This window comes from Xenopus tropicalis, chromosome 7, assembly GCF_000004195.4.
Source record: "Xenopus tropicalis strain Nigerian chromosome 7, UCB_Xtro_10.0, whole genome shotgun sequence".
In the NCBI taxonomy this organism is placed as follows: domain Eukaryota; kingdom Metazoa; phylum Chordata; class Amphibia; order Anura; family Pipidae; genus Xenopus; species Xenopus tropicalis.
In genome coordinates, this window is record NC_030683.2 from 4,872,233 (window position 1) to 4,888,891 (window position 16,659).

A 16,659-nucleotide genomic window follows, 5' to 3' on the forward strand; every position below is an offset into this window, starting at 1 on the left:
GGACAAGGAAGAACCTCACCAGTAAGACCTGGACTGGCAATCTGTGGGTCTGGCAAATGTCAGGGGGGCTGTAAGGTGCCACAGACAGTCACTATTTATTGGGCTGGGGGGGCTGTTTGTGCCTCTGGGTACTGGGAATGCCAGGGGGCTGTAAGGTGCCACAGACAGTCACTATTTATTGGGCTGGGGGGGCTGTTTGTGCCTCTGGGTACTGGGAATGCCAGGGGGGGCTGTAAGGTGCCACAGACAGTCACTATTTATTGGGCTGGGGGGGCTGTTTGTGCCTCTGGGTACTGGGAATGCCAGGGGGGCTGTAAGGTGCCACAGACAGTCACTATTTATTGAGCTGGGGGGGGGCTGATTGTGCCTCTGGGTACTGGGAATGCCAGGGGGGCTGTAAGGTGCCACAGACAGTCACTATTTATTGGGCTGGGGGGGCTGTTTGTGCCTCTGGGTACTGGGAATGCCAGGGGGGCTGTAAGGTGCCACAGACAGTCACTATTTATTGGGCTGGGGGGGCTGTTTGTGCCTCTGGGTACTGGGAATGCCAGGGGGGCTGTAAGGTGCCACAGACAGTCACTATTTATTGGGCTGGGGGGCTGTTTGTGCCTCTGGGTACTGGGAATGCCAGGGGGGCTGTAAGGTGCCACAGACAGTCACTATTTATTGGGCTGGGGGGGGTGGGGGCTGTTTGTGCCTCTGGGTACTGGGAATGACAGAACCTATTTTGAATCCCAGTCCGGTCCTTTAAAGATTAATTTAAACAATAAGTTGCTGTAAACATACCCGGAGTGTTACTGAGCACTTTTGCAATTTACATTTATTTTGTAGTTATGCAGGGTTTTTTTTTTACATATATTTGCACTTTTAAACTGCTATTAACTGGCTGTTGGCTCAACTGAAATTCAGCAACCCTAGGGTTAACTGACCACAATTTATTTGACGTAACTTTTTTTATGTGACTGTGACTTTTTCGATGTCACATGACCATAATGCTAATTTGCCCCTAAGAGCACAATGAGCAGTAAAATGATTTGGCCAATAGGGTTCCACGTGAGCTCAGTCCCTATCTGTATGAATACAAGCTGAGCAGCAGAACTATACGCCCTGTAATAACCTTTCAGGCTGCATCATAACAAACACAACATTGTGATGTCACAGTGAAGTTTGTAACATAACATTGTGATGTCACAATGGGCAGTGAAGTTTGTGCAGCTTCCCTGCCAAGCGAGTGCCAGAGCTGAGCTGATTGGGTTGCAGGGCAGATCCCCTGGGAGCTGCTCTCTCCTAATCAGCTCTTATTGCCTCCTTAAAGCCACTTTAACAGCTTTAGGCTTTAAGCCTTTACCATCGAATTGCTTCGGCGCATCCTCGCTCGGCTCCATATCTGTAAGTCAGCCAATTGGTTTTATCATTCAGATATATAAAGGGAATAGGGTGTGGGCCTGGGGCTGTAGGCCTGGAATGGGCCGTCTGTGTAACTATAGAGATTCCAATGTGGCAAACACGCAATTTGGGGCTTTATGGGTAATGGGTTCCTAGTGATGAGCCAATCTGCCCCATTTCATTGGCCACAAATTAGCGAAACTGCTGAAAAGTTCAGGGAAAAAGCGAAATATCTATGTAACGCGGCTGCTGCGGGATTTTTTTTACACAAACTGTTTTGACTCAACCACAACTTGTTTCTTGATGCAACTGACACTTTTAGAACACAACTGTGACTTTGTTGTTAGGCAACAGCGATTTATTTGACAAGACTGTGACTATTTTGACAGGGCGGCAACTTTTATATATATATAATAAAGTAATGGGTTTTACAGTGCCACAAAGTGATGTAGGAGTTTATAGTCTGTGGGATAAATCAGAGGCATAAGTGTATAAGTGTAAAAGTAAGTACAGGTATAGGATCCCTTATAGAGAAACCTGTTATCCAGAAAGTAAGCTATAATTACCCCTTATTGGGGGCAGAACAGCCCTATTGGGTTTATTTCATGGTTAAATGATTCCCTTTTCTCTGTAATAATAAAACAGTACCTGTACTTGATCCCAACAAAGATATAATTACCCCTTATTGGGGGCAGAACAGCCCTATTGGGTTTATTTAATGGTTAAATGATTCCCTTTTCTCTGTAATAATAAAACAGTACCTGTACTTGATCCCAACTAAGATATAATTACCCCTTATTGGGGCAGAACAGCCCTATTGGGTTTATTTAATGGTTAAATGATTCCCTTTTCTCTGTAATAATAAAACAGTACCTGTACTTGATCCCAACTAAGATATAATTACCCCTTATTGGGGCAGAACAGCCCTATTGGGTTTATATAATGTTTTAAAGATTTTTTAGCACTCTTAAGATATGGGGATCCAAATCCCAAACCCCAGGCCCATAGCATTCTGGATAACAGGTCCCATACCTGTATATTATTGTATTTAGAGTGCAAGCTCCATGGGGCAGGGGCTGATAGGAATGATGCAGTGACAGTTACAAATAAACACACAATTGCATAGAATTAACAATAATCTCATTTCTACTTTAGCAAAAAGTCAATTAAAATCTCTTGTTTCTGATACAGGAGTTGCAGCATGGGGGCCCGAAAGCACAAATGTTTCACTGGTTTATTCAAACACAAGAACAAGGTAAGGCCCCAATGTGTTTCTCTCGTATTGGCTTTAGTGGGAGGGACTGGGATGGGTTGGGAAGGACTGGAACTGACTGGGATGGGTTGGGAAGGACTGGGACTGACTGGGATGGGTTGGGAAGGACTGGGACTGACTGGGATGGGTTGGGAAGGACTGGGACTGACTGGGATGAGTTGGGAAGGAATGGTACTGACTGGGATGGGTTGGGAAGGACTGGGACTGACTGGGATGGGTTGGGAAGGACTGGGACTGACTGGGATGGGTTGGGAAGGACTGGGACTGACTGGGATGAGTTGGGAAGGACTGACTGGGATGAGTTGGGAAGGACTGGGACTGACTGGGATGATTTGGGAAGGACTGGGACTGACTGGAATGAGTTGGGAAGGACTGGGACTGACTGGGATGAGCTGCTCAGGGATATTAGACACACTGGTGGGGGGGGGGAGCATTATTTACGTCATTTATATCATTATATTATTATAACATATGGGTTTCAGTGAGTCCTGTGCCTGTGCCACAAGTAGGGTTGTCACCTCACCCTGAAATACCAGCGACATATTGATCCCTCATCATGCATGGCTAATTAGCAATTAATCTAGATGCATGCTGCAGACTGAACTGATCTATGTGCAGCCATGCAGCATGCATTTAAATTAATTGCTAATTAGCCATGCATGTTGTGGGTTCAATATGGGACTGGTATTAAAGGGTTAAGGTGCAACCCTAGCCATAAGTGACATCAGCAAGCAATAAATGTACCTGGTGACATCACTGAGCACGGTTTATAAGGCTATATGTGTATATATCTCTATATGTGACTTGGAGGTTTTCTTTTCTTAATGGTGTTTATGAAAATCTTTCCCCCACAGGAACCTAAAAGCCGAAGTACCTTTTATGTTCCACTTCAAGAGAAAGAGACAGACGTCTCATCTGCTCTAAACCTGGAAGCTGAAAAACCTGCAGGTATTTGAATTTGGGGAATCACCTGCGTTACTTTATCATTTTGTCCTGCAGCCCGCAGGGTTAACAAACTACACAACCTTATTATATGAACAAGTTATGTGGAACCCAAGGTTATATTATAGCAATGGGGAACAAGCTGGTAGAACTGAAGGGGGGGGGCTTATGGGGGATCATGTAACAGCATTCAGTCATTTCCCAATATGGCAAATATCCCTAAACCTACAGATTAACCTCTACTTGTACTAAAGCAGAAGGAGCCACTAGCACTCCATATAAATGCCCTAAGATCCCTCACACATGATTATTTAAGGATCTAGTCCTTCTCCTATGGTGAAAAGTCTATAGGCTTGTCCCACATTCTCCCGATCTCATAGGCTCATGCTGATCTCATTGGCCTCCTGATTAACCAATCAGAGCAGTATTAGAAAGTGATTGTAGTTGTTTCTGTATCAACTCAATGTATATCAATCTATATTTCCCACTATAGAAGCAAGCGTGAAGAAAGGGAAATTTAGACGCCTCTGCAAATCAATAAGGAACTTCTTTCGAAAGAAAAAGAAGGTAAGGTGGAACGTTCCACCATCTCTCTTTGGGTTTGGGTTTGACGGCTTTAGTACTAACAATGCCACGGCCTTGACTTTCCTGGCAGAGAAACATCTCCTAAATTTTCAGCATCAGTTTCTAATTCATTCTTTGCCTTTTAATCATGGATTTGTCTTTTTGGATTTCTATAGGAATGTTCAGAAATTGTGCAGGAAGTAAGCGCCACAGAGCTGATCCTTGAGGAAAAGGAGCCACTGAAGGATAAACCTATTGAGATCCTTTCAGGTACAGAGCCAAGGATAGATATGCCCATTAAACCCACAGAGACCCCCAGAGCCAGTATATAACTTCCCCACAGGCCCTTTATCAGCCATATATGTGTATTAAGTCATTTTATCTGATCTTTGCAGAGTCTCCAGATATTTCCTCTGATCCTTCCGCGAATGTTGGAAATACTTCGATTCCAAAGAGCGAGAAGGATGACGAAGAGAAGAATGTTGAGGTGATTCCTGCTGAGAGGACACCGGTGAGATTCCCATTCATGGGATTAATAGAAATCTATTTCATCCGGACAAAACATTAGTAGGGAGGAATAATCTCTCCCATTTCCCTTAGCCACAAAAATTGTGAAACTGAAAACAGAAACTAAAATTTGGAAACTGTCGTAAATTCACAAATCGCTTTGAAATCAATCGATTTTTATCGATTAGGGTTTTTTTGTAGCTTTTGGGGATCACTGCTTAAAAATATAACTCTTAGAATGAAGGATTGTAGGATTTAACGTGTATAATACCCCAATAACAAACACTATAATACAAAGAGAATGTAACATGACGCACAATTTCCCACACTGGAAGCTGTCACTATCCTGAATGAGGCTTTTGGTGTCAAAATATCTGAATTAATTGTGTTTTGTTTGTTTCATCAGAAAATAAATACAGAAGAGAATGCTATTTCCCTGAACAGGGATGTAAGGTAAGATACAGCATCTCGTTTAGATTGGGGTTAATCTGCTCACAAACCTTAGTGATTATGGTTGCCCTACAGGGGCACCACCCTATTAAAGTGTATGTGTGCAGGCTTCGGGCTGGGGGCTTCTGTGCTGTACATGTATGTTGCCCAGGGACACAGAAGGGCCACACGTGACACATGTACAACTCACCAAAGGCTCAACTGAAAGAATATTTAATTGTTTGTTCTTTACTTCCAGCTCTCCTATAACTATTAAAGCTTTCAAGCCAATATGTCTACTACATGCTGGTTCCCTTGGAAAGGTGAGTTACCTGTCCCCATACATGATTCTGATATTTCTGCGCATATTCAGGATAACTGACGGTTCTGTATCATTCCAGGTATACAGAGCCGAACACATAGCAACAGGTACGGTTGTTGCTATGAGGACTCTGAAAATGAACCGCATGACTGACATAGAGGATAGCGATCGGTAAGTTAAAGGGGGGCCTAACAGAACTTTAATTGCATTTGTGATCTGGAACTTCCTTAGATTTTCCCTAAGATAAGACTTGTTCTGAGATCTGTCTCTGGTTTTGAATCCATACATCAAATATGCTGTACTAATGGGAACCTTAAAGAGACAGTATACTGAGCAACAATGGAAGCAGTAGATGTGCTGTCACAGTTCCACCTATACCTACCTTATATAGACTTGTGGATGTTTTTATTTCTCAGATTTTACCTGGAGGAGCGCATCCATCGGAGGGTGCAGAGAATGCAGAATCCATTCCTTATTTCTTTATTCTCCTCCATTCGTACCAAAAATCACCTCTGCTTTGCAGTGGAATATGCAGAGGGAGGTACGTTGGAATCCCAGCTGAGCCGAAACGCCTTATCGCTGGAAAGATCTATGTAAGTACCGGCGGCCTTTTGGGCGGAACTTATATATCTGTAGAACTGCCAATAATATACTATTATTCTATTATATACTATTATTCCATTATTACTATTATTACATAGAGAACCAAACATGGTGGGGGCCGAGGTCCAACTTCAGCTACAGATTGTTGCCCATATAGGTAAATAACCGATACTGACGGGAATTTTGTCTTTTTTTCTCTTTTGCAGCTTTTATTCCGCCTGTATTGTCCAAGGTGTAAAATTCTTACACGATAACAGGATTGTACATAGGTAAGTAGGGCGTTTAGCCTCAGACCTAGAATCGGCACTCTTCTGGCCCCATATGCAGCCTACTTTAATAATCAAATATATTTGTTTTAGTGCTGTAAAAATGATCCTAAATTATCCTTTCATGTTAATGCAGGGATTTGAATCCACGGAATATTCTTCTGGACGGCCAAGGTTACGCAAAAGTAGCAGGTTTTGGGCTCTGCAAAGAAGGTAAGATGTCTGTGTATAATAACGTAGCGTATAAGGGATCAGTTTGGGACATAATATTCCTATTATATAGGCACAGTCTAAGGGTAAATGATGTTCGGCTAATGAACGATTTCTGATTGTACTTTAGAAATTGGATATATGAAGAGATTCCAGAGCCACTGCGGAACTTTGCACTACATGGCCCCAGAAATGTTGACAGACGACTCCTGTGCCAGATCAGTGGACTGGTGGGCTGTTGGTGTGATTATATACCAGATGCTTGTGGGCAAGGTAAGTGCCTATTAACACACTGAATGAGGACATTTTCTTTTTCAACTTAAGTTATTATCTAATCCCCATTATAGTCACCCCCTCTGGGTACGTGAATCCCATTTACCCCCATTATTTGCATTTCCTTTTCCTGGGCTGTTCTCTTTCCCTTGGTAGTGGGAGGGGCTTGGACATAATGTTTCTTTTTCTCCCAGAAATCCTTTATATTACTGAATAGAAATGATGCTTCTGTTGGGTTAAATGGTGACATAAACTGCAGGAAAGTAATTGCTGTTTTCCTTTTGTAGCTGCCTTTTACAGGACAGGATACTGAGGAAATAAAGAATAAAATCCTCAATGAAAGCCCAGAATTCCCACCAGACCTGGCTGACAACGCCAAGCTGATAATACTAAAAGTAAGTTCATTATCATTATCTTACAACCTGCGGTGTCAGTCGTTAATGCAGGCAATTTATGCTTCCCACTATGGTTGTCATGGTGATGTCATGGTCACATGGTCTTATAGACTAATATTTCCCATGGCATAATTTAGACTCATCTAAAGGCAACCACTAGAGACATTTAGTTGGATGTTGTATGCCTGGGCCACTCATGTAGACAACCAAATTGCACAGATCCACTTGATTGGTTAATGGGACAAATGAGCAGATCTTAAGGGAACAAGAGGGGTTGTGGCACCTGTAGCTTTAAGGTTGGCTGGTGTCCCCACATATGTAACTGGTTGGAATAAGATCAGATTTGCAGATTATCTATGGATACATTTATATGTGTAACTTTGTCTTTTTGTAGCTCTTATGCAAAGAAGCCAAATACCGACTTGGGTCAAGAGAAGACGATGCCCAAGAAGTCATGGAAAGTCCTTTATTCAGGGTACGTTAATATTTTACTTGTCTTATATGGCACCATCAGTAGTTGGGTTATTGTAGATCCCCTTATTAATGAGTTTGATTCATTGAGTTGTTCCTTATCTGATCACTGGGGAACAATAACTACAGTTTGCATGGAGACGCCATACCCTAAATATCAGATAATAACAGATTTCTCTTCTTGAACAGGGATTAGACTGGGGAGCCTTAATGGAAAAAGAAATCCAGCCCCCATTCATTCCCCAATCTGTGGAACCAAAGATACAGAAGGAAGAGCCACAGAATGTAAGGGACATTGCACTGAAGGCTTCTGAGAAGAAAAAGGAATCGGTGAGGTTCTGCTTGCCGGAACCACAGAACGCAGGAGAATGCAGCAGTGTCGCCGCTATTGACGATTTCGACCTACAGCTGCAACTGCGCGCTGGTTCTTTTGTAAAGGTGAGTGGCGCGGCCCCCAAATGTGAGTCTGATATTTCAGAGCTTATTCAGTATAACCAAGAGCTTTCTCTCATTGCAGACATATCGAGCTGAACACCGAGCAACAGGGAGGATGGTTGTTATTAAAGCTCTACAGAAATTACCTGAGACTGATGAGGATGAACACAGAAGGTGAGTGGACCTTGTCTTAAGTCACCCACACATAGAAATGCCCCTCACCCCCCCCCCCATTGGGTTGGCACAATTCCAGGTATATCTATCACTCTGCCTTCATATTTGCCCTTTAATGACATTCTATTGGTTTATTCTCTAGGTTTCTTGTGGAGCAACAAATCCTTACGAGGACAAAGACAACACCAAATCCATTCCTTGTTGCGTTATTTACATCGTTCCATACGGAACAGCACGCCTACTTTGCAATGGACTATGCAGAGGGTGGTGACTTGGCATCCCAGCTGTGCCAGCATGGCATATCGCTGGAGAGAACTATGTAAGTACTACTGGGCTTTTTGGGGAGGTTCTTTAATATTTGTAAGGCTGTAAGTAATGTCCTGGTTCCATGGAGAGCCAAGGCATGGGGAAGGCTTAGGTTCAGCTAATAATAGCTAAATAAAGTGTGTTCCCCACACAGATACAGATAAATATCTCTGTCCTTATAGCAACTGATATTCATTTGGTCTTTTTCGCTCTTTGCAGATTTTATTCTGCCTGCATCACCCTAGGCGTGAAGTTTCTACATGAGAACAAGATTGTACATAGGTAAGTACAAGCCTTTAGGCTTCAAGCTCAAAATGGCTGATCTCTTTAGAGGGCTGGATACACTGTAGGGATTGGGTTCGGTGTTATAATCGCAGTGTTATAATCACATACTATGTCTTAATTATGTTACTACAGAGATTTAAGGCCAAGAAACATACTTCTGGATGGCCAAGGGTATGCGAAAGTAGCAGGCTTTGGGCTCTGTAAAGAAGGTAAGGCTTTATATTCCGTACTCTGCTCTTCAGAAATGTCTTTTCATATTCATTTCATTCATATTATTATAAATCCTACTTCTATGAAATATTCTGCAAAAGGAGAATTTATAGTTTGTCTCCCAACATTCCAAGGGTAAATGATCCTCAGCTCATGAAAGTTTTCTGATTTGCACTTTAGGAGATAATGACAGAATCCAGAGCTGCTGCGGAACGCTGCCGTACATGGCCCCAGAAATGCTCACAGAGGGCTCCTATACCAGATCGGTGGACTGGTGGGCTCTAGGAGTTCTCATTTACAAGATGCTTGTTGGCAAGGTAAGCGCCCATTCACTGAATTGGGAAATGACTATTGATCTAGAACAGAATTGGAGCAGGACTTTTGGAATCATTTCTTTTTTCATTACTGGTACCTGGATCTATTAGTCCATCTACACCCTAATATCTACCCAGGTCTAGAATGTGTTTCCTTCCTGTCCTTAGGCTTCTCTCTTTCTTTCTCAAAATCCATATTGTTACAACAACCGCTGTTTTTCTTTTGTAGAAACCCTTTAGCGGAAATGATATAGAGAATGTGAAGAACAGAATTATCAACGAGAGCCCAAGTTTTCCACCAGAACTTGATGCAAATGCAAAGTTAATAATAATTAAAGTAAGTTGATAGGATAATTATTATTTTATCTGTGTTTAACCCAGGCAAAACATACTTTCTGCTATCGTTAGTTCTCATACTCATAATGGGAGATTGTTTTGGCCACACAAAAGGGGGAAAAATCTCAAGCAGCAGGGGGTGCGGCACCTTTTAACTCCATGTTGGTTGGTGCCCTGACATATGTAGGGGGGAGGAATCAGATGAGGTTATTAGACTCAACTCTATGCTTCTGTTTGTAGCTCTTACGCAAAGAGGCCAAATACCGCCTTGGGTCAAGCCAACAAGATGCTGAAGAAGTTATGGAAAGTCCATTATTCAGGGTATGTTATATATTTTACTTATCTTTAATGGCAGCCATTACTAGAGGAGTTGTTGTAGATCCCTCTATTCATGAGTTTGATTCGATATCAGGTTGGATTCCATATAGTTTCTATAACAGATAATAATACGTTATATTTTTTTCTTGCTTGCAGGGATTAGACTGGGGTGCGTTTCTGAAAAAAGAAATCCAGCCCCCATTCACTCCCCAAATCAGTGTGTCAGTCCAACTTGGGGAGCAAAGGGTTTACTTAAAGTGCCCAGACACCCCAAAGGCAATAAAGGAATCTGTGGAGTCAGAGAGTGAAATGGAAGAGCCACAGATCTCAGAGGATATTGCTCAGAGCGTTCCCACAGAAGATGAGCAATCTGCAAGCTCTTATTTAAGCTGTGATGAACCACTGAGTAAATACACTGATCCGCGTTCTGAGTTCACTACTTCCAGTTCTGATTATACTGATGGAAGTGATGTCTCGAGCGATTCTTCTTCTGAGCCGGAAACGGTGAGATTTTGTTAGATGTGGGTTTATAGGGTATTGCGTATAAATGCAATAAAATAATGTACTATATAAGAATGATTATGGGACATAATATATTATAGAGATATACGTTAGATTATACTACACTGTATGGTATCATTAGCCCAAGTGAGACTTTTATCTGAATTAATGGAGTTTTATTTCCTTCTCTAGGCCAGAGATTATTACTGTGCATTGATCAGAGAGATTGATACAGCACTGAACCACGTAAAGGTGGACACAAGGTAGGAAACCGGGTTTCGAGTTTGATGCTGAGGTTGTTATTGTAAAATAGAGGAGCCTTTATTACATCTTGGATACAAAAACCCAACGCGTTTCAACCCCACGGGGAGGGGCCTTCATTAGGGGCACATGCATTAAGAAAATAGATGCTGGTCGGTATCTAAGACGTAATAAAGATTTGTTCTATATTTCTATATTCAGCTGTGCTCTGTTCCTCAATCTATTGCTTGATTGTCTGGGCATGGGAATTACAGGCAGCCCCCTGCTTGTTACATTGTATTAGATTGTTCCAACCTAATACATAGTGAGGTTGTTATGTAACCCTTAGTTATTAGGGTAATGATGGGGCCCCCTGTTCCATTACAATGGGTGTATATAGGCTTGGGCTGGGCCCCCCCTCTGTTGTACATGTAGTTGCCCTAAGACATAGTTGGACACATACGGGTGAACCATAAGGTAACTGAGCTTATATTTCATTCTTGTTTTTCTCAGGAATCAGACAACTATTGCTGATTTCCAAATACAATGTGAACTCGGTGCTGGTGCTTTTGGAAAGGTGAGTTACTCGGCCCCTTTATATGGGGGGGAAGATATTGGAACAAAGGCATTTTAATGGGGGTCTCTCTCTTGTTCCAGGTATATCGAGCGCAACATAGAGAATCCAGGAGTATTGTAGCCATCAAGACTCAACAGAAGGCTGCAGTCACCAGCATAATTGAGTATAGAAGGTCAGTAAAATGGGGAATAATTATTATTTGTGTGTATGGTCTGGAACGTTCCTACAAGGCAGATGTTTTATATCTGTTCCTGAACATACACAGATTCCATTATTGGTTCATTTCCAATTACCGTTACTTTAAAATTGATATAACATTCTCTCATAAAGTGCCATTGGCTTATTTTTAACACTTAGGGCAGATTTATTCAAACTTAACATGTGGTAAATCTGCCGCCCTGAGGGGATTTTAGTGCGATTCTCCTAAATTGAGATTATTTTCTTGATCACGATTTATCCTGTGATTTCTAACTCCAGCCATGATGCAATAGAAGTCAGTAGGAAGCTGATCGTCAGAAATTAGGATTCTTTATACATACACCAGGAAAAAAGTAAATCCACTGATTGATCAGGTGTTGGGATATTGATAGTTATGCCCTTAATGAATTATTACTATAGGGATCTGTAGATAGGCCTGAGTATACTTGGCTAATTTGGACTTTTGATGGCTTTATTTTGCAGCATTCTCCTGGAGCAGCGCATCCTTCTTATGGCAAAGCGACAGCAGAATCCTTTTGTTGTCGGTTTATTCGCCTCCTTCATAACCGAGCAACATATCTGCTTCGCTATGGATTACGCTCAGGGAGGGACCTTGGAGTCCCAACTAAAACAAGGTGCCATATCGCTGGACAGAACTACGTAAGTACTGCTGGGCTTTTATGGAGGGTCACACAGGCGATAGCCTTATAGTCGCCATAACACTGCACATAAATAGTACTGTGATAACTGTCCAATCAATGCAGAGAACATGGGCGGTTGCTTCTTTCCCTATAGCAAGCGAGGGCATATAGAAACATGTTATTGCCATGGTTGTGCTCTCGTTACCATGAAACAATAGAAAGCAAAGGCTTAGTGAGGGCCTAGGCCCAACAATTGCTACCGGTTGTTACCCGTATAGATAGTGAGTTTTCTCTGTTTGACCCTTGTAGGTTCTTCTGCTCCTGCATTGTCCTCGGGCTGAAGTTCCTACATGAAAACAAGATCGTTCATAGGTAAGTGTGGAATTTCCCTTTAGTCTGAGAAATGTCTGATATGGTAATAGGGCCGACTAACGGCGTCTGTTCTCTCAATGCAGAGATTTGAAGCCAGCGAACATCCTACTGGACAGCCGAGGATATGCCAAAATAGCAGACTTTGGTCTTAGCAAAGAAGGTAAGATGGTTGTGTTTAATTAAGATTTAATTGTCTCATCCACTCCTATAATTCTGCCCCTCTATTGGGCTTTGGGCATCTTTATATTGGATTAAACAACCGTTGTACCTCAATGAATCTACTAATGAATGTTTTCTGGTTGTATTCAAGGAATTGACTACGGGGACGTGTTCCTGAGCCGCTGTGGAACTGTACTATATATGGCTCCAGAAATCTTCATGGAGTCAAACTTTACCAGATCAGTTGACTGGTGGGCTCTTGGAGTGATCCTGTACAGAATGGCTATTGGCGAGGTAAGTGCCCATTTATTAACTGAATCAGGGATTTACGGCTTGTTCTAAACATAATAGGGGCTCAGTTACTGCAACATTTCTGTCCATTTATTACGTTTCCAACCTGGATGAAAGGTGGACTTTTCTGTATAAGCCCCATTATAGTATCCCCTCTGTGTAGCTGAACCCCATCCACTCCCAGTACAGGTATGGGATCCCTTATCCAAAAACCCGTTATCCAGAAAGCTCCGAATTACGGAATGCCCGTCTCCCGTAGACTCCATTTTAATCAAATAATTCAGAATTTTAAAACTGATTTCCTTTTTCTCTCTAGTAATAAAACAGTACCTGTACTTGATCCCAACTAAGATATAATTACCCCTTATTGGGGCAGAACAGCCCTATTGGGTTTATTTCATGGTTAAATGATCCCCTTTTCTCTGTAATAATAAAACAGTACCTGTACTTGATCCCAACTAAGATATAATTACCCCTTATTGGGGCAGAACAGCCCTATTGGGTTTATTTCATGGTTAAATGATCCCTTTTCTCTGTAATAATAAAACAGTACCTGTACTTGATCCCAACTAAGATATAATTACCCCTTATTGGGGCAGAACAGCCCTATTGGGTTTATTTCATGGTTAAATGATTCCCTTTTCTCTGTAATAATAAAACAGTACCTGTACTTGATCCCAACTAAGATATAATTACCCCTTATTGGGGGCAGAACAGCCCTATTGGGTTTATTTAATGGTTAAATGATTCCCTTTTCTCTGTAATAATAAAACAGTACCTGTACTTGATCCCAACTAAGATATAGATAATCCTTATTTGATGCAAAACAATCCCATAGGGTTTAATTAATGTTTTATTGATTCTTTAGTAGACTTAAGGTATGCAGATCCAAATTACGGAATGACCTCTTATCCAGAATACCCTTGGTCCCAAGCATTCTAGATAATGGGTCCTATACCTGTACTTAAGTCTAACCATTTACATCGCTCATCATGTTGGGGTTGGGTTTAATGGTGACTGAGCCTTCAGCTTCATGTATAAAGTGCAGCATTACAGGACCGTACCCCATTACTGATATTGTTGCCATTTTTTTGTTTCTTGCTTTTAAAACAAATATTTTGTTGTGTTTGTAGTTTCCTTTCTTCGACAAAGAGAAGGAGTTCCTGAAGGCCAAAATCATATATACAGAGCCGAAAATTCCTCCAGAGCTGCTTTTCAGGGTCAAGTTCACATTACAAGGGGTAAGTACCTGTTGGGATTTTGCAGCCTGCTGTTTGAATGTTTAATCCAGGGACAGGGTCGGACTTTGGGTGCAGGGCACACCGGGGCTACCGCACCCCCCAAGGTGCCTCCTCCGGTCGCGTCCCCCACAGGGGACCCGGCCATTCACCTCTAACCCCCCTTCCCCCCGCAGTCCTGTCCGACGTCCTCCCCTGAACGCGCATATGTGAAACGCATCAGGGGAGGACATCGGAGGTCAGATGAAGCGGCAGTAGGGTCGGGTCTGGATCACTGGGGCCCACTGGGTATTTTCCCTGTGTCCCGGTAGCCCAGCCCGACCCTGTCCAGGCATCATTTACTGCCCACTAATGTTAATGTAATCTTGCTCACATTGGCACTTCCATTTATAATCTTTGGGGCTTTATTTTGTACTGCGCACTCAAATAATGCCAAATGTTTCTCATTGAGCAGTTTCTTTTTGTACAATTTCTCTCCCACACTGCCTATACGGTTGCTGGCACACCCACATACGTACATGACTTTGCCTTATGCTTCTCAATATGATACATTTTTCTCTTTGTAGCTGCTGAAAAAAGATGCCAGACTTCGCCTTGGGTCACATGAAACAGACGCTAAAGAAGTCATGGAAAGCTCTTTATTCAGGGTATGTGAATATTTTACTCCTCCTAAGTGGCAGCCATTAACAGAGGGGTCTTTTTAGATCCACGAGTTCCATTCCCTGTGTGAGCTCTTGCGCACTTGCACAGGGCAGATATCACTTGGAATTGGATAGAATGTGTATATGTTAAAGAACAGATAGTGCTAATAAAGTATTCCTGCTGTTTTACAGGGATTTAACTGGGACGCCCTTCTGAGCCAAGAAATGCAGGCGCCATTCACTCCTCCAATAAGTGTTCCAGAGCGAGTGGAGTTAGTAAGCCTTCGCTTACCGGGCGCTGGTGTCCCAGAAGAACTACCCCACAGGGCCCCGTTGGAAGAGGCATTAGAAGAGTTAAATTGTCCTGCTCTTCTGCCTTGAAAACGGGGTTCTTGTGAATTCTTTAGTCCAGGTAAGGAGTTTGCCTTTGTACAAATAAAAAGTATAAAAAAAAATGTAACAAAGGGAGGGGAGGGGCTTCATTACACACTTAGCCTAAGGGGTCTTGGGAAACAGCTCGTTGGAGTTATCTTGGTGTCCTTTAACCTATGGAATCAGGGGAAAACATTGATATTTATATCTGCTATTATGTGCTATTTCTACATAGGCCCAACTAAATGGGCTCAAGAGGTTGTATTTTCTCTTTAACTCTCCTCTCCCTCCTAATTCAGAGATCCCCGGCTGACTAATAATGACCCGATCTTCTCGGAGGAAGAAGACGTTTTAAGCCAAATTCCTTCATTTCTATGAAGATGATTATATTTTTATATCAATGTTTATATGACTTATTTTTTTACTTATTTGTAAAAAAATTTGTAAGAAAATGTACAAAGTAATTCTATTTTTGTATATAATTTGTAAAAAATGTAATTCTATTTTTGTATATAACTTGGAAAAACTGTAATTCTATTTTTATATATAATTTGTAGAAAAATGTAATTCTATTTTTGTATATAACTTGGAAAAACTAATTCTATTTTTATATATAATTTGTAGAAAAATTTAATTCTATTTTCATATATAATTTGTAAAAAATTTAATTCTATTTTTTTAAAATAATATTATACTATTTTTTATATAATTTGTAAATAATTTTATTTTTTTTTAAAAAAATTTAAAATATAATTTATACTATTTTTCTATATAATTTATAAAAATGTAATTCTTTTTTATATTTAATTTGTAGAAAAATGTAATTCTATTTTTGTATATAACTTGGAAAAACTAATTCTATTTTTATATATAATTTGTAGAAAAATTTAATTCTATTTTTCTATATAATTTGTAAAAAATTTAATTCTATTTTTTTAAAATAATATAATACTATTTTTTATATAATTTGTAAATAATTTTATTTTATTTTTTAAATTTTAAAATATAATTTATACTATTTTTCTATATAATTTATAAAAAATTCTATTTTTTTAATAAAATTTTGTAATTATTTATTTTATATTTTTCTAAAAAAATGTGTAAATACTTCTATTTTTCTAAAAAAATGTTTAAAAATAATATTTATTCTATTTTTTGAAAAAATTTGGAAATACTATAATTCTATTTTTCTAAAAAAAAATTTAAAATGATATAATTCTATTTTTTTTAAAAAATTGTAAATCTATTTTTCTAAAAAATTTTTTTATAATATAATTTATTCTATTTTTCTATTAAATTTGTAAATAATATCATTCTATTTTTCTATAAAAAATTTTAAAATAATATAATTTATTCTATTTTTCTAAAAAAAATTACAAATAATATAATTTAGTCTATTTTTCTAAAAAA

At 40.3% G+C, this 16,659-nt stretch overlaps 1 protein-coding gene across 1 annotated transcript; it reads left to right on the top strand.

Moving 5' to 3' along the window:
- The first annotated feature begins 1,221 nt into the window (after window positions 1-1,221).
- On the top strand, window positions 1,222-15,725 carry LOC116412413 (ribosomal protein S6 kinase alpha-4-like). Its single transcript, XM_031906612.1, has 35 exons — window positions 1,222-1,389; window positions 2,578-2,641; window positions 3,514-3,607; window positions 4,095-4,168; window positions 4,342-4,435; window positions 4,561-4,676; window positions 5,079-5,125; window positions 5,361-5,424; window positions 5,503-5,594; window positions 5,840-6,016; window positions 6,233-6,295; window positions 6,429-6,505; window positions 6,633-6,775; window positions 7,063-7,170; window positions 7,565-7,645; window positions 7,831-8,079; window positions 8,159-8,250; window positions 8,393-8,569; window positions 8,776-8,838; window positions 8,974-9,050; window positions 9,232-9,368; window positions 9,595-9,702; window positions 9,942-10,022; window positions 10,176-10,523; window positions 10,713-10,783; window positions 11,274-11,337; window positions 11,418-11,509; window positions 12,019-12,195; window positions 12,486-12,548; window positions 12,632-12,708; window positions 12,859-13,001; window positions 14,132-14,239; window positions 14,803-14,883; window positions 15,070-15,289; window positions 15,549-15,725. The coding sequence occupies exons 2-34, from the start codon at window positions 2,588-2,590 to the stop codon at window positions 15,256-15,258; spliced, it is 3,681 nt and encodes a 1,226-aa protein (XP_031762472.1). The 5' UTR covers window positions 1,222-1,389; window positions 2,578-2,587; the 3' UTR covers window positions 15,259-15,289; window positions 15,549-15,725.
- The last annotated feature ends 934 nt before the right edge of the window (window positions 15,726-16,659 follow it).